Raw genomic sequence first — 21,366 nt, 5'->3', positions numbered from 1 at the left:
TGAAGGAATGACATCGATTCCGGAGTTAAATCGACTACGGGAATCACCGAATCGTGACGTCCCTGCTAACCCCCTACCACCCCCCCCCCACCTCCCCACCACCCCCCCACCTCCTCCACCCCCACCACCACCCCCACCCCCCCCCCACCACCCCAACCCCCACCACCCCCCACCTCCCCCACCTCCCCCACCCCCCCACCTCCCCCACCTCCCCCACCCCCCCACCTCCCCCACCACCCCCCACCTCCCCACCACCCCCCACCTCCTCCACCACCCCCACCTCCCCCACCTCCCCCACCCCCACCACCCCTCCACCTACCTCACCCCCCCACCACCCCCACCTCCCCCACCACCCCCACCCCCACCACCTACCTCACCCCCCCACCCCCCCACCTCCCCCACCCCCCCACCACCCCCACCACCCCCCACCTCCTCCACCCCCACCACCACCCACACCACCCCCCACCTACCCCACCTCCCCCACCCCCCCACCACCCCCCCACCTCCCCCCACCTCCCCCACCCCCACCACCCCCCACCTCCTTCCCCACCACCCCCCCCCACCTCCCCCACCCCCACCACCCCCCACCCCCACCACCAACAACCGCCACAACCACCGCCCCCCTCCACCCCCACCTTGTCTCAGTAAACAGCGTCACGTGAGCGTTTTACGACACGGGCTTCAAAACACTTTACGACAGCCGTGAAGGGGTCGCTGTGTTAATCTACGGCAGCAGATCACTCGCCGCGCTGCTCTATCCGCGCGCGCGCGCATGCGGAGCGCGCTGCTGACAACAACAACAACAAAGATCAACAACAACAACAACAAAAATAAGCAACAGACACATTGCGGCTTGCTCGTCGCAATAACCGCAGTGACAAGAGAAGTAATTTATCAACGAAGCGTCTTGTATGTGTGGCAATAACATGTCAGCGCCGCTCCCTGCCGTCGTACCGGCGACCAGGAGAGCCACCGCCTCGGTGAGTGGAGCTGAGAGAGAGAGGGGTGAGTGAGAGAGGGGTGAGTGAGAGAGTGAGTGAGAGGGTGAGAGAGAGGGGTGAGTGAGAGAGAGGGTGAGAGAGAGAGTGAGAGGGTGAGAGAGAGGGGTGGGTGAGAGGGGTGAGTGAGAGAGAGGTGAGTGAGAGAGGGGTGAGAGAGAGAGAGAGGGGTGAGAGAGAGAGAGAGGGGTGAGTGAGAGAGAGAGGGGTGAGTGAGAGACTGAGTGAGAGGGTGAGAGAGAGGGGCGAGTGAGAGGGTGAGTGAGTGGGGTGAAAGAGAGAGGGGTGAGTGAGAGAGGAGTGAGAGAGAGAGGGGTGAGTGAGAGAAAGGTTGAGAGAGTGGAGCTGAGAGGGGTGAGAGAGAGAGAGAGGGGTGAGTGAGAGGGGTGAGTGAGAGAGGGGTGAGTGAGAGAGGGGTGAGTGAGAGGGGTGAGTGAGAGAGGGGTGAGTGAGAGAGAGGGGTGAGTGAGAGAGAGAGGGGTGAGTGAGAGAAAGGTTGAGAGAGTGGAGCTGAGAGGGGTGAGAGAGAGAGAGGGGTGAGTGAGAGGGGTGAGAGAGAGAGAGGGGTGAGAGAAAGGTTGAGAGAGTGGAGCTGAGAGGGGTGAGAGAGAGAGAGGGGTGAGTGAGAGGGTGAGCTGAGAGAGAGGGGTGAGTGAGAGGGACAGAGAGAGGGGCTGAGAGAGCGAGAGGGGTGAGCTGAGAGGGTTGAGAGAGAGGGTCTGAGCTGAGAGGGTCTGAGCTGAGAGGGGATGAGAGAGTGGAGCTGAGCTGAGAGGGTGAGCTGAGAGGAGTTGAGCGAGAGGGTTGAGAGAGTGGAGCTGAGAGAGTGGAGCTGAGAGAATGGAGCTGAGAGAATGGAGCTGAGAGAATGGAGCTGAGAGAGAGGGTTGAGCGTGTGAGCGTGGCTGAGCGAGCGTGCCAGGGTAACATGGAGTGGCGGCGGCTCGTGTTCACCTCCCGCGGTGTGATCCGCGGGGTTCTATAGAAGAGGGCGAGGGGGTGTCTGTGTGTCTGTCTGTGTGTCTGTCTGTGTGTCTCTGTGTGTGTCTGTGTGTCTGTCTGTGTGTCTCTGTGTGTCTGTCTGTGTGTCTGTCTGTGTGTCTGTCTGTGTGTCTGTGTGTGTGTCTGTCTGTGTGTGTGTCTGTGTGTGTGTCTGTGTGTGTGTCTGTGTGTGTGTCTGTGTGTGTGTCTGTGTGTGTGTGTGTCTGTCTGTGTGTCTATGTGCCTGTCTGTGTGTGTCTGTCTGTGTCTTTGTGTCAGCCTCGCAATGTGAACCACCAACCCTCGCCCGTTGTGAGTCGGCGGGAGGGTTTGGTTTGTTGTGGGTTCTGTGATATCGTGGGTGCGTGTGTGTGTGACGAACATTCGTGTCGAATGTTGTCACGGACTACAACCGCGATGTCCTTAAGGCAACGTTGCTGCCGTGATCGTGTAGATCTAATTGATTCAAAGTCTGGTTGGAGTCTTTAAAAAAAATGGTTAATTAGCCAAACATCGGACATGTATCAGGACCCTCCTGGGGTAAGAGTGTAGAGACTCGGGATTTGCCGAGTCAACAGATGCAATGCAGTATACGTAGATTAATATTTAATATATGCGTGGTCATAGATAGTGAGGAAGTTGACTCGGCATATCATCTTATCCCCTTTCCCGGGTCGATAAATTGAGCACTTGGGTTGAAGCAGTCCTCTTTTGAATTGGTTGACCCATGCCATAGGCACCTGGAATTTCCATCACTGGCTCCTAAGGCCACCCATGTGTGTCCTGTGTATGAGCGCCTCACGAATTGCTTTCATGCAGACGCATATTGTGGTGACTTTACAGTAATATGTGTGCCGTTCGTGATGTTTAACGTTTCGCAAAGCATGCTCGTAAATAATCCTCAGCAGCAGCCAGGATCACCCCACTGCTGGATGAGAGAGCCTACCCAAGCAATCCTTTCAGCACCAGCTGCACACGAGGTCATTTCATCGCTTCATCTCCTCGGAGGATGATCTCACCGTCCCCTTAATTCCCTTGACCGTCACTGACCGCATGCTTTTATGCACAAAACTGAAACTTTTTTTTTACTAGGAATCATGTTTACAATAATTACAAAACCTGCGGTCAGAATGCAAATAAAAAACACACTGATAATGTCATGCATTGTCCTTGAAATTGATTGAGGTTTCAGTTTTGTTGCCAGAAAAAAGGGGAAAACCCTATTATTTTATTTTGGTACTGGCAAAGGAGGCCTCATGATGTAGATGCTTTACTCCGAGCCCTCATTACTCTGATGGTGCGTTGTCTTTGAGTTGTGCGCCTTTTGGCGTCATCTGGTCGAACACCGTGTGAGACTGGGCTCTAAGGAAAGCTTGTCTCTGGTGTGGACCAATCATTTTCAAGGACAATGCATTCATTATCAGAGTGTGTTTTTTGTTTGCATTCTGACCACAGGTATTGTGGTTAATATAAACATGAATCCTTGTAAAAAGGTTTCAGTTTTGTTGCCAGAAAAAAGGGGAAAAACTGTTATTATCACTACATACCTGTCAACCCCCTTATCAGTACCTACCTTATTACAGACCAATTCATACTTTATTGGTCACCCATGCCCTTATAACTCTAAACGTTCATCCTACAAAGTTCCATCACAAGGGAGAAACACAAACAAATAGACAGAAAAATGTTTCCCGTATTCAAAACGGCTGTATGCCGTATAGACCTGCAAACTAAATTCCCCTGTACAAGAATACGGGGTAAACCGTATGGGTTGACAGCTATGGAGTTCATATTCTTGGGTCTTTCGGTAAAGTCACGTAGATAGGTTCAAAGAAAATAACAAAAAACTACGACGTTTTTTTACCTTGAAGACGACCACTTGTGTTGCGATCAAAGCATCGTAGTTTTTTGTTATTTTTCGTCATTTTCTTTGAACCTATCTGACCCAATAATATGAATTCTTGCAGTCACGAAAGCTATAAGTCAAGCTATGGAGTCGTATAATGAGTCTCAATGCGCACGCGTTTGCTTCATATATTTTTTCACTATAACTTTATCTTATTATTCGTATGCGCATGACACACGCGTGCGTTTTTCGTGTATCTATCCTGGACGAATAACTAACTCTGTGCAGCCGTGCGAGCACAAACTCTAATTAAATATTAACGATTGACGTCAGTGGCTTACATAAGTTAATCAGCGAGCCCAAATGTCAAACTCCGTAGTGCGGTGCCTTTTCTTAACGAGCGGGTGGGTGCCACGTGTGACCGAGGCTGGGAAAAACACACTCTCTATCACGACACAAGGGTGAACAACACATTTAAGACAAAGACCCCCCCCCCCCCGTATCGTATATAGCCTCGAACAGATTTGTTAGTGCACGTGCTGGTAGCGAGCAGCACCTATTATATGGGCACATGTGGCTGTCTAACACCGCGCACAGCAGATTTTGTCTCCCCTAGGGCTGATGTTTTATGCACACCAGGTACAGTACTCATTTTAGGCTGAGTCGACCTAGCCGAGGCCCAGGGTCGGTTCAGATATTCACCCCCCACACACAGGCACACACGGTTACCACGTCTTAAATTATTTCTTCTTACTCTGACCTGCTAGGCACACTTTGTAAAACTACATGAGCTTCACTTCACGTCTCATCGGTCGTCTCTTAAACAATTAACAATACATATTCTTGGTTCTTTCGGTAAAGTCACGTAGAAGGGAAACAATAAAATAATAAAAATATAAAACAATACAATTCTCACAGCAAAATTTTCTTGCTGTGTTTTTCACACCTGATGATGATTGCTTGCGTTGCAGTCGAAACGTCGTGAGAATTTAATTGTTTTATATTTTTATTATTTTATTGTTTCCCGTCTACGTGACTTTACCGAAAGAACCAAGAGTATTAATCCCTGCAGTGATGAAAGCTTTAAATCTAAATTAACAATACAGTCTTTCAAAATTTGGAGAGGTGTTTAACATTCAATCTGCAGTGAATGGTGCTCGCATATGCAAGCGCTGTCGTATTTGGTCAAAAGCGCTTTGTTGTTGTTGTCGAATATATCCCACGAATACCATGTAGGCTTTTTCTGGTTGATGACCCATATCAGATTAGACACAGACACACCGACACATCGACCCTACGCAAGGCCGGGGCGACCACCTTGCATGAAGCCGGTGTTATAGACTGCTTCGGGACTCCGTGGCGAGCAGCAACGAGCGGCAGTGCAGTACAATCCGTTGTTATATTGCACTTTGCCTCTCCACCTTAACCAACCCGTGCCGGCCAGCACGGTGAAATATGGTCAAATAACCCCCACGACACCCACAGTGTGGGAAGCCCTTCATCCAGCAGTGGATTTATCGTAACTGATGGTGGTGAAGTTTTAAAAAACCCCAAAAACGCACGTAGCATGCACTAACCCATCCGTGGCTTCATTTCACTGGTAATTTTCAACCTGTCCATTGTGGACTTTACAAAACATCGCCGTCGTAGTTGGGAATGGTGGGGAAGCAACGCGGATGAGGTGGTCTACTTTTAGCAGGCTACTGTGGGCTCACATTTGCATGAGCTGATTTAGCCTTAGAGGATAATAAGGGCATGAAGCTGATTAGAGGGGACAGTGTAAATAATTGTGCTACAATCCTGGCTACCGTTCTTGGCCATAGCTGAGTTGAAATTTAGGTTTGGGTTTTTTTAGCTAAAGAAGAAAAATTGCCGTTTATTTCAGTGAAATGTGTTTAGAAAACTGGTAGGTTGGATGAAAAAAAATAGGCCTTATCAACAAAAAAACTACTTCACTTAAGACCAAAGCACATTCAGTAATAATAATACACAATTAATTGCGTATTAGCGGTCGTGTAGTACTTAGCTCACTGCGCTATGAACCTTGTGACCTCCGTTCCATTCAAGGCCACGGCTTACATCAGTGGCAAATGTGAACTTGTCCAGGGCCTCCCCTGGGTAGACTCATAAATGAGTACCTGGCGCGGTGTGTAAACATGAGTATTCTGGGAGACAAAGGCGGCCCCGCATAGTAGCGACCACACAACACCCCGTGCCGGCCTTCATCGGCGCTCGCTAACGGCACTTGCCCGAACAGCGCGTAAAAGGCTATCGGGGGGATCTTGCCTCTGCGGGTCGAACCATTGCTGAAAGAAGGATTCCCCGTGCCATACGAGCCATAGGTGATAGTCGACCATGCTGCAATGCTTGTCAGCGCGGGTTGGTAAAGATGGGGGAGCATCGCGTGGCACAGCAGTGGATCTTACTGCACTGCCCTCTTGTGCGCAGCTCCTACAGCACCGGTATATTCACGGTGGTCACCGATCCAAGCACGATCCAGCCTCAAGCCTGCCTAGCCTCAGAGATCTGACGAGATTTTGGCCAGTTCAAGGCGATCTGATCATTGGCATGGCGGTGGCTACGCACACGCCTGTAATCCAACCTTGGGGAGGCGAGGGTTTGTGGATCGCACAAATGTTGTGAAACTTCCTTCCCTGGCTCGTCCGGAGAAGGCGGTAGAGCAATTTGTGGACTCCTATCATCTGACGCTTCTGTATGGGATAGTGTTGCTCCCTCGCAAGCGTGGTTTTCTCCGGGTATTCCAGTTTACTCCCGCATGAAAATAAACGCTCATTAATTCGGCTGAAAACATCTTAAAATATATGCACCTCCCTCCTTTGTGGGTTGCAATTTGTGCAAGGTTGCGAAATGCGATTTTTTTTTGTGAATGACGCTCCTGTATAAATAACGCTCGTCATTTAATCGCTCGCTATGTATGTTTGTGTGTAGCTAACCTCGTATGGGCCCTCGCCGTAAGCATCCGGAGAGAGTGCCTAAGTTATATTTTACGTAGGTCGTTTTTGATTGTTGTTGTTGCGCTACACCCTGAAATGAGGAAGACACCGGTGACACATGAACACTGACCGTGTTTGACAACAGCACGCCTGAAACTGAATCGCACCACCTCGTAATTTCTCGGAATCTAATAGAGGGTTGAGCCCCGACAGCGCTTGGATGGGTGAGTACCATGCGTGCCAGGTTGTCACAGGCCACGCAGTGGGCCGCGCTTGGGCGGCGCAGCAACATCCATTGCTGTCAAATCCATTGCTCGCCTCCTTCTCTAGTCCGCATTGACCAGCTTGGTCAAAGTATGGTCAATTAACCTCCCCCCCCCCCACAACTCGCATTATGGCGTAGGGAGGCACCTCATCCAGCAGTGGATGCGCATGGCTGTGTTTCAGCGTTTTGGAGGCAAGGGTTGGTGGATCAGATGGAGATTTGCAAAGCTCCCAAAACCACAGGGCTGCAAGGTGGGCAGGAGCTGGCAGTACAGCAAATTATATTTTTAAATCCATCTTTGTGGGGCTTTCAGTGTTATCCCTTGGGGTATTCTGGTCTCCTCACACATGCATAAACACTAGTTCGTAGAGTTGGCCAAATGTCCCAACGTATGGCCACAGTGCTTAGGCAATTGTTGGCACCGGTTCAGTTTGCCCTCCCACTTGTTTGTGGTTCCTGCGATTCGGAATAATTCTCATGAACTATTTGCATTGGCGAGATGTTAACTACCTCGCCTGGTATACAGGAGAGGAGGTCATGGGAATGATCCTGACCCAGATGCCTGCTGTATATTTGGAGTTTGCATGTTCTCTCTCTCTCCGTGGTCGCGTGGCTTTTTCTCTGCGTCCTCCGGGTTTTCCCTACATATTTATAAACAACGTGCGTTTAGAGTATTTGGCTGCTATAAATGTACACGTGATAAGCCACTTCGTTGGGTTATGACTTGTGATGGCCAGGTTGCTTCTGAAAAAGAGCTATGTAGCTCAGTGGGCCTTACATGGTAAAATAAAAAAAATAGCGGAACATTTATTTAGTTGAAATATGAAATAAAATGTAAAAAAATCAATAAATACATTTTGTGGGGTCGTGTTCGGTCCGCGTGCCTTGCGTTTCTTACCCCTTGTGTTCAGGCACACTTTGACCGTGTTGGCAGTGACGCTGCGCGCTCATGCATCTCGACGCCAGGCGAAGATGTCATGCATCAACGTTTGCGGTCAGCCCTTGGTTTCCCCCACAGCAATGACCTTGCACTCCCTGGGAACACGACTCATGAGACACTAAGGCAGTGTTTTCAGAGTGCTTGTTTGAGCCAGGCTAGGTGTCCGCCCTAAGTGTTTTTAGGTGGAGCTACAATGTAATAATAATAATTTATGAAAATGTGGTGCGTAGTTTTCGTTCACTCTAGGAGCAAAAGAATGATTCAGAGGCACGGGAAACCACAGACTAGCGGAAAAGCAGCCACAGCCGGTGCCAACAGTTTCCCAAGCTCTGCGGTCCTATATTGGGACGTTTGTTCAACTCCATTCAAGTGTGTTTATACACCCGATCATTATACAATCGTTAGACGTGTTACGTTTTTTTTGGCCACTGCTCCGATATTGCGCGCACGCAAATGAAGCACTGGAGCACGGAGAACGCCACGTTTTACGCACGCGCAGCTGGAAAATACTCGGGGGGGGGGGGGGGGGGCAATGAATGAAAGCCCTTGTGGCTGTTACTGTCCCGTGGAGGGACAGAGCTGAGCCTATTTATGTTTCCTCATCACGGTCGTCCCCGCCGACCCTGGACGACGCTCATAATGGTCGTAAATTCTCACCGTCGTCGGCCCAGAACCGCCCGCACGCCCACCCACCCACCCACCCGCCTACCCGCCCTCCCACAGGCCCCGTTTCTGAAATACACATCTCGTTTTCTACTGCGTCGTGATGGAGAGCCACTGCAATTTTCTCTCTTTATCCGCACGGATGGTTTTATAATCACGATAATTCAACGTAGAGCCTGCCGTGCCGCGGTCAGATACGGTTCGAGCGCCGTGTCGAGCCGTGGGGCTCTGCCGGGGAGAGGCACCCACACCGCTCGTCTACTCGGAGGCGAGGCTACAATGTGGCCAGATGTTAACTACCTCGCCTGGTATACGGGAGGTCATGGGTTCGATCCCGACCCTGATGCCTGCTATATAATTGGAGTTTGCATGTGTCTCTCCCTGCAGTCACGTGGATTTTTCTCCGGGTCCTCCGGTTTTCTCCTCCACATTTAGAATGAACGTGCGTGTAGTTGAGTTTAGTGTGCTCCCTGAAGAGGTGGCTGGCCTGGCTCTAGGTGTTCATAATGGCCGTGTTGGAGACTCAGAGCCACCACCACTGAGTTCCAAGGTTTCAGATCCGGGTTTCGGTCGCCTTTGATCGAATTAGCTTCTCGATTTCAGTTAGCCGATGGTCTCAATATGGTTACTAATTACCTATTTAGCTTTTTATCTTACCAGGTAAGGCCCACTGTGCGATATAGCTCTTTTTCAGAAGTGACCTGGCCACAAATGATATCTCAATGAAGTGGTTTGTCGCAACCAAATACTCTAAAACTCATGTTCTTGAACGTGGAGGGAAAAGCCGGAGGACCCGGAGAAAAATCCACGTGATCACGGGAAGAGGGAACGTGCAAATTCCAAATATACAGGTGCCAGGTTTGGGATCAAACCTACGACCTCCTGCATACCAGGCGAGGCAGTTAACATCTCGCCACCGCGGCGCCCCCGACAGCAATTATAATGACACATTGCTGACTGGACTGGTTTTTCACTTAATTTGGTTGGACAACGAGGTATGTGCTGGATCATGGGATGTGGTGGGCCGTGTGCCGTGTGATGGGTCGTGGGCTGTGTGAAGGGCCTTGGGCTGTGTGGTGGGCTGTGCAGTGGGCCGTGGGCTGTGTGAAGGGCCGTGGGCTGTGTGATGGGTCGTGGGCTCTGTGATGGGACTCCGGGATGTGGTGCTGGTGAACGTTGCTCTGTGTTATGGAGGTCACCCTTTTCCGGGGAAAGGAAACGCAAAAGAATCGGCCGAGCGGCGGTGGAATTGGGAGCGTTGGCAGTCGTCGTTCGTCACCGTTAGCGTTTCGTCAAGTAAGCAAAATGGATCAACACGGAAAAAGAAAAAACACAATTTGGCACATTCCTTGATGTACATTCACAGAAGGGTATAAATGAGATGGTTTGTGGGTTTCTGAGTGAGTGGGTACGTGTGTGGGTGATTCAGCGAGTGGGTAGGTAAGCGAGTGCGTGCTTTGGGTGTGTGAGTTACTTCCTTTCTCTGCTTCACTTTCTCTGTCTCTTGTCCTTTCCCTCCCGCTCTCCGTGTGTATTTCTGTCCTCTGAGACGGCATTTGTTATGTTCTAGCCGCATTACAATTGCAAGTTGTTGATTTTATTGTTGAAACTTTTGAGCGAGCGACGGGGAAGGAATGATCATCGGTGCCTTCGTTTGTCGTGAGTTCTTTGCCACCGAAACTTCTGACGCCACGTTTTTTTTCCTTCCATCCCCCCCCCTCGTTCTCTTCCAGGTGATTTTTCTCCATGGCCTTGGAGACACGGGGTACGTGGCAAACGCCGTCTTACCATCGTCACCATCATCATCAATGATACCGCCAGGCGGTGTCGCATCCTCCGCTTGTTGCAGAGGTTCACGCGGTTCTAGCCCAGCGACCACCCCTGGTTAATGCCGCGCCGTCTGCTTTCACGGTGGACGTTAAAAGACCCCGTGGCATTTGCTCGAAAAAAAGAGTAAACCGCGTGCGTGCCGGCTTCACCGTCCATTCCCACCAGTTTTGAACATTCCTCGCCAAAAATTACCGAATCGGGTCAAGCCACGTGGCACCGTCACCCGTGAGACTACGACCGCAGACCAGTACCCGTCTGTGAAAAGCAGCGCCTTTTCGTGACGATAGCCTTGCGCGGTAATGGCCCAGATTTGCTACGAATGTGCTCAAGATTCATATGTATGCATGTAGCCAACTGTGCTGATCGGAGGTGCGGGGGAAGGACAATAAACTGAACACAGAAATCGGTTCTTAAAAGAAATTCGATTTGATACCATGAGAGTCCCCTTCGTCGGTTGAGCCAGGGGTGGCGGTGGCGGCGGCGCCAGCGATGCACGCCCGTTAGCCACCGCTGGACAGGGATGGTAGATCACGCGGCGATTTGTGGGACTCGGGAAGTATAGTCCAGGCGAAACAGCTGAGTCTTGAGAGAAGACACAAACGGGGCGAATGAGCTCGCCTGTGTCACCACTGGTGGAGAGGGAATTCTGTCGTCTTGGCGCAGCGCATGCAAGAGCTCGGTCACCCCAGGTGCAGAGTCTAGTTCTCGATACGTGGAGCAGATATAAACCAGAATATCGGAGAGGTAGTGACGGTATGCCCAGGTGTTTCAGCCGTTGAATGTAAAATGGTGCGAGGCCATTTAAGGCCTTGTATGTTAACAGCACTACTTAAAATTGTAGCCGAAATTTTATAAAAAGCCAATGCAGAGATTTTATTATAGGAATGGTAATGAAGCTCGCTTGAGCATTGTGGTGGCCGCGTTCTGGACCAGTTCAGCCCAAGACCTTTGTCGGAACCCCGAGGCATGGTGGGTTTTCTCCAGGTCCTCCAGTTTCCTTTGGCATTAGTCGGACGAACATCCCGATGCAGCAGCACCCTCTGGAGTACTCGTATTAGACTCTTTTAGAATTTGTGGATAAATAAGTGGAATTGTTACGGGCTTATAACCAATACCATGGATATAAAGCTCCAAACGCTGTGTGTGGCTCAATTGAGATACCAACTCCAGGGTTTAATCGAACCACGTGGTACAACGAGTGTGAACCGCACACACTGTGCAGCACACAATGCATCTGGAATATACACACAGTACACACGGAATATACACACATGGTACACATACCGACCGCACAGTGAACTACGCAGTCGAACACGTCACGTAGCACACAGACGCGCACATCACACACCGCGCACGTGGTGCACAGTACGCAGCACACTCGGCGCACACATCACATTCAGCACACGCACTCATATCACAGTACGCACAGTACACACAGCGCACAGTCATGGCGCTGTGTGTACGATGGCGAGATTACTACCGCTGCTACTGTGGATGGGTGGAGCCTTTGCGCCACTAATCTGCTTTAAGGTAATATGATTAGGGGCTGGTGCCCAAAGCTACACACTGAGCCTCTATCCATTCATCTGAGCACAGGCGGTGGCATGTGGGGATTTACATTCCACAAATATGAACACAGGGAAGATTATTTACACTATGAGATCTCTTTTACCAGTGGCAAAATATAATAGTAGGTTTTTACCCTTTTAACTGGTACAAAACTGACACCTTTATTCAAGGCATCATGTTTGCAATGACCACAACACAAGTAGTCAAAAAAGCAAACAAAAAGAAGCAACTCTGATAAGGATGATAATATGCACTGTCCTTGAAGTTGATTGGCCCACACCCGAGACGGCTTTCTTTAGAGCCTAGTCCCCATTGGTGTAGGGCCAGATGACACCAGAAGGCGTACGCCTTCTGGTGTCATCTGGCCCTACACCAATGGGGACTAGGCTCTAAAGAAAGCCGTCTCGGGTGTGGGCCAATCAACTTCAAGGACAGTGCATATTATCATCCTTATCAGAGTTGCTTCTTTTTGTTTGCTTTTTGACTACTTGTGTTGTGGTCATTGCAAACATGATGCCTTGAATAAAGGTGTCAGTTTTGTACCAGTTAAAAGGGTAAAAACCTACTATTACAGGGAAGATTGTTTCGATCAAAATTTATTACATTTGAATGTGTGGGTTCATTTGAACTCTCAATCTACGCAGCCTGAATTTGTTGAGAATGGTATCGGGTTTAACGCGTGTGCGCGTTTGTCTTTTCTGGTGGGGAGCGGTAGTGTAGTCGTTAGCGCGACGCTGCGTTACAAACCCGGCGAACCGAGTTCAATTCCCGCTCACGGCGAACACCAGTGATGGTTATCTGAACCGGTCCTGGGCCTCCCCGAGGTCGACTCAGCATCAAATGAGTACCTAATACTATGTGTAAACATCGCTACGAGGGAGGCAAAGGCGGCCAGGCATGGAGCTGGCCGCCCACGCTCCTTGCGTGCCGTGCCGGCCTTCGCAGGTGCTCGCTAACAGCACTTGTCCCCAACAGTCTGTTCAGTCTACACAGGAGATCTTTGTCTTCTGAGTATCATTGTCTGCAACATAATTACAAAGTTAATTACAAAGCTGTGGTGGAGCAGCAGAGCCCCTGGGCAAGAGGTTCCGGGTTCCAGACCTGGTCAACAGTTAAGCAACTCCTGTCCTGTTTGCCACTAAGATCATCATTGCTGAATCATCTTCGTCATCAACGTCATCAGAATCATCGTGGCTAAATAGTCATCATTGAATCATCACCATCATCGGAACGATTATTGTTGAATCATTATGCATCATCATGAATAACCATTTTCAGCATTATCAATAGTGAATGAACATCCATCCATCATCAGAATATTAATCATCTTTGTCATATTGTAATCATCATTATCATCATCATAATCCACGAATGCTACGATCATCATCCTCATCCGTCTAGAGTGGCTAAAATGGGTACAAACTGACACTGCACCACTCCGAGCGGGGTTGTCAGGAATGATCATCCTGCAAAGAGAATGGATCCCACCATGGGAATATGGAATTTCCACCGCTGGCTCAGGACAGCCATCAAAGACGTGCACCACCAAGTAGGGATTCACTTTGACATTCAGGAAAAAAATATTGCCCTTTACCCATGAAAGCCTCAATGGGTTTCAAAGAAACTTTTTTCAGGAAGGTCCTGCATTGGAATATTTGGCCAATTCCTTCGTGGAAGATTAAACAAACCAGAGTACCCGGAGAAAAACCGCCATGCATACGAGCGGCGAGCACTCAAAGTTCCACCCAGATGTGTTCACGATATTCACTCGGTGCCATCGAGAAGCCTGGTGCAGAACACCGAGTCGTGTCCCCTTCCACCGTCTACATGGATACTTTGAGGCCCTGTTTTGTGTGAGGCCCGGCACAAATTGCCAATTTTACTCAACCCCCCCCCCCACTCAGATTGACCGTAGACCTACTTGCTTTACTGCTGCCACATGGCCTCCTGACAGCAGTCACCCAGTGGGGTTGGTCGTATCTTTGCCTTAAATGGACATCCTGTTTTTTTTCTTTTTCCTTCGGTAGCCACGGCTGGGCGGAGGTGCTGTCCGAATTCAAGTCGCCGCACATCAAATACGTCTGCCCGCACGCGTGAGTGATGTCTCGGCAACACCCGCCGCCCCCCCCTCTGCCCGCCCTCTCCCACGGGTGTCCCTCTGTATGGGTGCCATGGTGGCAAGATGTTTACTGACTCGCCTGATATGCAAGAGGTCATGGATTCGATCCCGACCCTGACTCCTGTTGTGTATTTGGAGTTTGCATGTCTCGCCCCGTGGTCGCGTGGATTTTTCTCCGGGTCCTCCCATTTTTCCCTTTCACATTTAGAATAAAAATGCGTTTGGCTGCTATATATTTCCACGCGATGAGCCACTTTGTTGAGCGATTATTTGTGGCCAGGTCACTTTTGAAAAAGAGCTGCATAGCTCAGTGGGCCTCACCTGGTAAAATAAAAAATTGTTTAGTTTAATCGTTTACTCTGCACGTTTGCGTTGTTCCACTCTGTTCGCCGGCGTTCTTCCAGATCAAGGTGAGTGCTGGTCGGTTTGGAGTCAGGAAAACCAGAACCCAACTTAGGATGTCGCAACAATGTCCTAAGTTTGTCTCAAGATGGGAGTTTTATCGTAACTCCCGAGTGAGTAAGAGAGTGTACGATATTGGTCTGTTCGTCAAGTTACGGTCTCACTCCGATATTTGCTTTCGTTTTCTCTTACAACGTTTTAGGATCGCAACTTTCAACCGTATGCGTTGTTATAAGTAGAACCAGGTCCGCGAGCGGGGAGCTCCCTGTTCAATGGTCACTACTGAGATTAACGGCTACTGGACATGTGTGGAAAAATAGCTTCATAGCTCATCGGATTCCTCCTACAGTATCAATAAATATTCTGATTCTGACTCGCTGTGTCCGGGAGCCCAGGGGTGGCTGGGAATCGTGAGACTTGGTGGTGAATGGGATCCGGCCTCCCCCCCCCCCTCCCAAGGATATCCTTGGCAGAGATGGGCAAAACACATTAAAATTACAAACTACTAGAGCAGTGTAATGTGGATAGGTTACCAATTACATTGAGATGTGTAATGAAGATACCAATTACAATGTACAAATGGAATGATATAATACTGGTCAACAAACAAAAAAAGATTTTTTTCTGGCCAGGACTTTTGCAGCTGTTTTAGACTAATTTCAGGGTGCTGATTCCAAATCTGATCTCAGATTTGCTCTATCACATCTCATTTTATGCTATTGGCATACCCCACTTTCATTGATTTTACCTGAAATTAACTCTGTCACTTATGATTGCAAGTTGTTGCGAGTCAGTGACTGCTTTAGTGTTAAAATATGGTGCTGTATTTTTAGGATAGTGTGTTTATAATATCATTTTATGTAGATATCCACATTTATTTAATATTTTTCTTCTGCAGTTTTTATTGAAAATGCAATATTTGATATCTCGAAAACCTGATGTGATAGACAAAAACTGATGCCAGATTTGGAATCAGCACCCCAAAATTACCTTAAACCCGTTAGAATACCTTTTGCCAGAAAAAGTGTGTTGACCAGTGTAATATATTTAGATTTCATGTAATTTGGATACTGCCAACCTCTGCCACCGCCTGGACTCTTTAGTGCTGCCCCGGCTGTCCCGGTTGCCCCTGGGGATGATCATTGCACTTGTTGTTGTCGTTGATGTTGGTGCTGGGTCTCGGTTTGCTTGGTGTCTCTTTTCTCTCCCGTGTTTCCCTGCTGTGATGACCCCACCCCCCCCTGCCCCCCCCCCCCCACCAACTCAACCACTCCCTACCCTCGTTTAGTTGTCTGGCAATTATTTTTAAGTGTCTGGAGATGCGGTTGCATGTAGATGCTGTGTACATTGAAATCGAATTTGTTGTCGTCGTCGTTGTTACGAGTGGCTTTATGATAACGTTGTTCATGTTGTTATTATCTTTTTTTTCTTCTTATTCTGTTTCTTCGTCGTCTTCTTCTTCTTTCATTCGCAGACCTCTCATGCCGGTCACGCTCAACCTGCGACAGATAATGCCGTCTTGGTAAGGCACGGATACGCGCACACAGCAACAAGACAAAGACAAAAAATCCCCCGTATAACCTTAATAGACTCTTGCTAGCGAGCGCCTATTAAGGCTGGCACGGGCACACGAGGAGGTGGGTGGCCCAGCACCGCGTCCGGCCGTCTTTGTCTCCCCAGTACTGATGTTTACACACCGCACTAGGTACTCATTTAAGGCTGAGTCTACCTAGGAGATGCCCAAGACTAGTTCAAATATTCGCTACTGTTATCGGTCGCGAGCGGTAATCGTACTCGGGTCGCTGGTTTAATAGCGCAATGCGACAACCACTACACAACGGCCCACACATAGTCAAGTCAATTTTATATGTGGTGCCTTGCTGGCACAAATTTGCCATTCAAAGCGCCATGACATTAATACTCAAAGAGACAAAGACAAGATCCCCCGCGTAGCCTTAACAGACTGTTTGGGGCAAGTTGCTGTTAGTGAGCACCTATGAAGGCCGGGATGGCACACGAGGGGGTGGGTAGCCATCACCATGCCCGGCCGCCTTTGTCTCCCCAGTAGCGATGTTGACGCACCGCACCAGATACCCATTTGAGGCTGAGTCGACCTAAGGGAGACCTGAACCGGTTCAGATAATCGTCACTGTTATTGGCCATGAGCGGGAATCGACCTCGGGTCGCCGGGTTCGTAGCGCAGCATGTTAACTGTTAAACTATCGCTCCCTACAAATACAAAAGCACACACACACACACCTGATAACGTGGGCCAGCAGTAGCGCATTCACCGCTCGTTGCAAGAGGTTCACGGTCTGGATCCAGCGGCCACCCTGGCTCGCCAGGAGATGGCAGCAGAACAGGCGGATTCATCTCCAAATTGTATGGGGGTGGGACGGGGGATAGATTGTTTCTCCCTTGCACTTGTGGGTTTTCTGCGGGCGCTCCTGCCACACTCATAAATACTCATTGTTGGAGCTGGTAATATTGATGGTGCCGGTTCTTACGGCTGACGTCCAGCTTAGTCTGTGGTTCCCCCCTCTGTGTCTATAAATCTAAAGCAATCTTGTGTGACAAATGTGTGAATTGAAATGGAGTCCATCACCTTTGACCTTTTCGCCGGTGAGTGACCTTTGGCTCTCAAATTATGATCCCTGGCACAGGTTCGACATCATCGGCCTGAGCCCTGACGCAACGGAGGACGAGGATGGGATCAAGAGAGCGGCCGAGACCGGTTCGTCTTAATCATGAATGTTTAGCGCGTAGGCTTTTGCAACCAACATTATTCATAGTAAAGTGTTTTTTGGTTAGATCGCATGAATATAATTGTGCCGTTAACCCACCACCACCACCCGACACAACCAAATTTTGTCATGTAAACAAAACTACTTCAGCACACCCGGCGTGTTGGGTGAAGAGACCCACAATATTTACAATTTGAGTACGACGTTTCGCTGGTGATTAATGCAAATTCACAGCTCCTTTGCCAATCCACAGTAATAATATTTACGATGGATTTCTTGTGTAGAATGTGTGCGGCGAGTGGCTGACAGGTTAAAGAGGCGCAGGGGCAAAGCCCGAGTATCACTCGAGCGCTCGGTTCCTGTCTGGACGTTGCCTTATGCTGTCTGTCTGATGGCACAGTGGATCGGCAATGTGGCTGTGATTGTGTACGTGTGTGTGTGTGCGTATGTACGACTATTTGTGGGGAGCGGCAGCGTGGTTATTAACACGTTGCGGTATGAACCCTTCGGCCCGTTCACGGCCAACACCAGTGATGAATATTTGAACTCGACCTGTGCCTGCCCTAGGTCGACTCAGCCTCAAATGAGTGCCTGGTGCGATGTGTAAACATCACTACTCGGGTAACAGGCGGTCGGGCGTGGTGCTGGCCCACCCATCCCTTTGTGTACTGTACCGGCCTTCATAGGTGCTCGCTAGTAGCACTTGCCCCAACAGTATGTTAAGGCTATACAGGGAATCTTCATCGTTGTGCATGCCCCCTATATGTGTGTGGTGTGTTTGTTTGTTCTAGTTCGGGGTCTGATAGAGCAGGAGATTAAAGCCGGGATCCCGTCTCACCGCATCGTACTGGCCGGATTCTCACAGGTACAGCAGCCGTCGCACGCACCCACCCCGCGCACCTTATCTGCGCTGTCATTCCCTTTCACGAGCTTTCTTCAGCACCACGAGGACGTCTGTCTTCCACACGTGCCTCGTGCGTTAGACGTTGCACGTCGCGCCCATTGCGACGCTTATTTCGAGACACGCGTGTTTCAAGATGCACGCTTGGCGTGATATACGTGTGTTGCGGTGTGCAATGGCGTGTGTTGTGCTGCACGGGTTGTGGCGCGCACAGGGTGGCGCTCTGTCTCTCTACACGGCGCTCACAAGTCGGCACAAGCTGGGCGGGGTGGTGGCTCTGAGCTGCTGGCTGCCCCTCCGAGACTCGTTCACACAGGTGACACCCTCGTTACCAACACCACCATCACCAACACCACCATCACCAACACCACCATCACCAACACCACCAACACCACCAACACCACCACCACCAACACCACCATCATCAACACCACCATCGCCAACACCACCATCGCCAACACCACCATCGCCAACATCACCAACACCACCATCGCCACCATCGCCAACATCACCATCACCAACACCACCATCACCAACACCACCAACACCACCATCACCAACACCAAAACCACCACCAACACCACCATCACCAACACCACCAACACCAACACCACCATCACCAACACCACCATCACCAACACCACCATCACCAACACCACCATCGCCAACATCACCATCGCCACCATCACCAGTATCACCAACATCAACACCACCATCACCAACACCACCATCACCAACACCACCATCGCCAACATCACCATCGCCACCATCACCAGTATCGCCAACACTATCAATCACCAATATCGCCATCACCAATTCCATCCCCAATATCACCACCACCAATTCCATCACCACCATCAGCAATATCCCCACCAATAATACCGCCGCCAACATCACCGCCATCACCACCGTCAAACACAATTACCGTACGCGGTAACTTTTGTGAGTGCCTGGTGCAGTGTGTCAACATCCGCGGTGGGGAGACAGAACAACACAGGTGTTGTACTATATTCTTAGGTTTTTTTCGGTTAAAGTCACGTAGGTAAAACATTAAAAAAGTAAAATAAAATAAAAAATAAAAATCACGACGTTTCGGAGGCAACACAAGCTTCCGTCTTCAGGTGGGACCATCACAGCCACGACAGCTGTATCAAGTAAATGAGAGATTGCAGGAGCTACCACTCCGTTTATATAATGATTGGAGAAGGTGGTGGGGCAAGGGCCGCATACTTTTGTTGTACTGTCCACACCGCCTCCTCGTGCACCATGCACACCTCGCTAACAGCACTTGCCACAACAGTCTGTTAGCGGCTACACGGGGGACCTTGTTCTTACTTGTGTCCGTACGTGTGCGGTCGTCGGGCGAGCGGTGGCGCAGCGGTTAGCGCACTGCGCTACGAGCCCGGCGGCGAATAGACTACCTTGAAATTCCTGCTCGTGACCAATAACAGTAGCGAAATATTTCACCCAGTCCCCTGGGCCTCTGCTAGGTTGAGTAGCTGTGCCCAGACAAAGGAAGCTGGGCATGGTGTTGGCCACACCGACCCCTCAGGGGCTCCGCGAGCGGCACTTGCCTCGACAGTTTGCTCAAGGCTACACGGGGCATCTTTGTCTTTGTGTATACAGTTAGGTCGACTCAGCTTTACACATTGACACCTCGTGCGGTGTGTCGGGAACATCATCAGCACTAGGGAGACAAAACGTGGCCGGGCAGAAGTTGTGCGGTCCATACGGCCTCGCTCATTAGGTGTTGCCTGCGGCTCCCCATTGTGAAAGACCCAACAGAGAAAGTCCTGGTATTTATCATGGCCTACCTTAATCTGCATCCGTGTAAACATGCTGCACAAATGGAAAATTTCACAACTTTCCAGTGTGCGACTGTGGTCATTCCACAACAGACACAATGCCCGACCCACCAATCGAAGGAGACGTCGCAGCGATACACTCCGCTACTCCTGACGCGGTTATCTGGCTGACCACCTGGATGTGAAATCGTAGTTGTTGCTCTGCGTCTACATCAGCCATAAGAAAAAAAGAAGAGATTAGGTGCGCAGTTCTGACCGTCCTCAGTTGCTCGCCGACAGCAACCTGCGCCAACGGCATCTTTGTCTTCTTGGTTCTTTCGGTAAAGTCACGTAGAAGGGAAATAATAAAATAATAGAAATAAAACATATAAAATATTATCACGACGTTTCGGCCACAAACGCAAGCAGCCGTCCTCAGGTGAAGAACAGGTCTTGTCGGGAAGACGCTGTCTTCACCTGAGGACGGCTGCTTGCGTCGTGGCCGAAAACGGTCGTGAGAGTTATTTTATTATGTTTATTTTTACTATTTATTATTTCCTTCCACGTGACTTTACCGAAAGAACCAAGAAGATTAATTCCTGCAGTCACGAAGCTTTAACATCGAAAGTAACGGCATTCTTGTCCTTTTGGTTTGGCGGCCACAGTCGGACGGGACGCACGCCGGCGTGCCGGTCCTGCAGTGCCACGGCGAGGCGGACCTCCTGGTGCCACCGCTCTTCGGGCAGCTCACGGCCGACAAGCTGCGCTCCCTCCTGGGCCCCGACGCCGTCACCTTCAAGACGTACCGTGGCCTGGGACACTCGTCCACGCAGGAGGTGTGGGGGGGGGGACCGGGGGGGGGGGTAGCGAGCCCCCCTAACGCACGCACGAGACCAAACGATTGTCCAACGACGGCAGCAGCTTAATCGCTCGCTCACTCGTGATCAATAGAGCGCTCGTTCACTCGCCCACTCTCGCGGTCAAGCTCGCTCGCTATCTCTCATGATCGGTCGGTCACTTGCTTGCACTATTGCTCATTTGCTCACCCACCCTCATTATCGATCATTCATTCGCTCACTCGCTCACCCACAATCTTATTTGAGCAATCCCTCCCATCCATGCAAGAGTTGGCGAGAGTGGCGATTTGCTAAACCATCTTCCGATGGCTTAGTCGCTCATTCGTGTGAATGCTCAGTTACTCCCTCGCTCACTCTCACGTTTGCTCAATCACTCGCTCGCACGCAACGTTCTACTCGATTGCATTGCAGCCAAAAGTCTGATGAAAAAACCCCCACGTTCACTGAGGTGTGGATCGTGCCCTAAATGTTTGATTTTTGTCTGAGCGATTGTGATTATTTCTCTTCCCTTTC

At 50.1% G+C, this 21,366-nt stretch overlaps 1 protein-coding gene across 1 annotated transcript in view; it reads left to right on the top strand.

Annotated features, from left to right (window-relative positions):
• Nucleotides 1-738: 738 nt before the first annotated feature.
• Nucleotides 739-21,366, top strand: part of LOC133352917 (acyl-protein thioesterase 1-like) — a 21,158-nt gene continuing 530 nt past the window's right edge. The window contains exons 1-8 of the mRNA XM_061568922.1: nucleotides 739-980; nucleotides 10,381-10,412; nucleotides 14,074-14,139; nucleotides 16,042-16,089; nucleotides 17,231-17,301; nucleotides 18,103-18,176; nucleotides 18,427-18,528; nucleotides 20,662-20,859. Of these exons, the coding sequence (XP_061424906.1) occupies nucleotides 912-980; nucleotides 10,381-10,412; nucleotides 14,074-14,139; nucleotides 16,042-16,089; nucleotides 17,231-17,301; nucleotides 18,103-18,176; nucleotides 18,427-18,528; nucleotides 20,662-20,859 (660 nt within the window). The 5' untranslated portion in view covers nucleotides 739-911. The remainder of the gene's footprint in view (nucleotides 981-10,380; nucleotides 10,413-14,073; nucleotides 14,140-16,041; nucleotides 16,090-17,230; nucleotides 17,302-18,102; nucleotides 18,177-18,426; nucleotides 18,529-20,661; nucleotides 20,860-21,366) is intronic.

Source organism: Lethenteron reissneri, chromosome 42 (genome assembly GCF_015708825.2).
Source record: "Lethenteron reissneri isolate LAM-NWPU_2019-01 chromosome 42, ASM1570882v1, whole genome shotgun sequence".
NCBI lineage: Eukaryota > Metazoa > Chordata > Hyperoartia > Petromyzontiformes > Petromyzontidae > Lethenteron > Lethenteron reissneri.
This window is presented reverse-complemented; position numbering and strand designations above follow the sequence as displayed.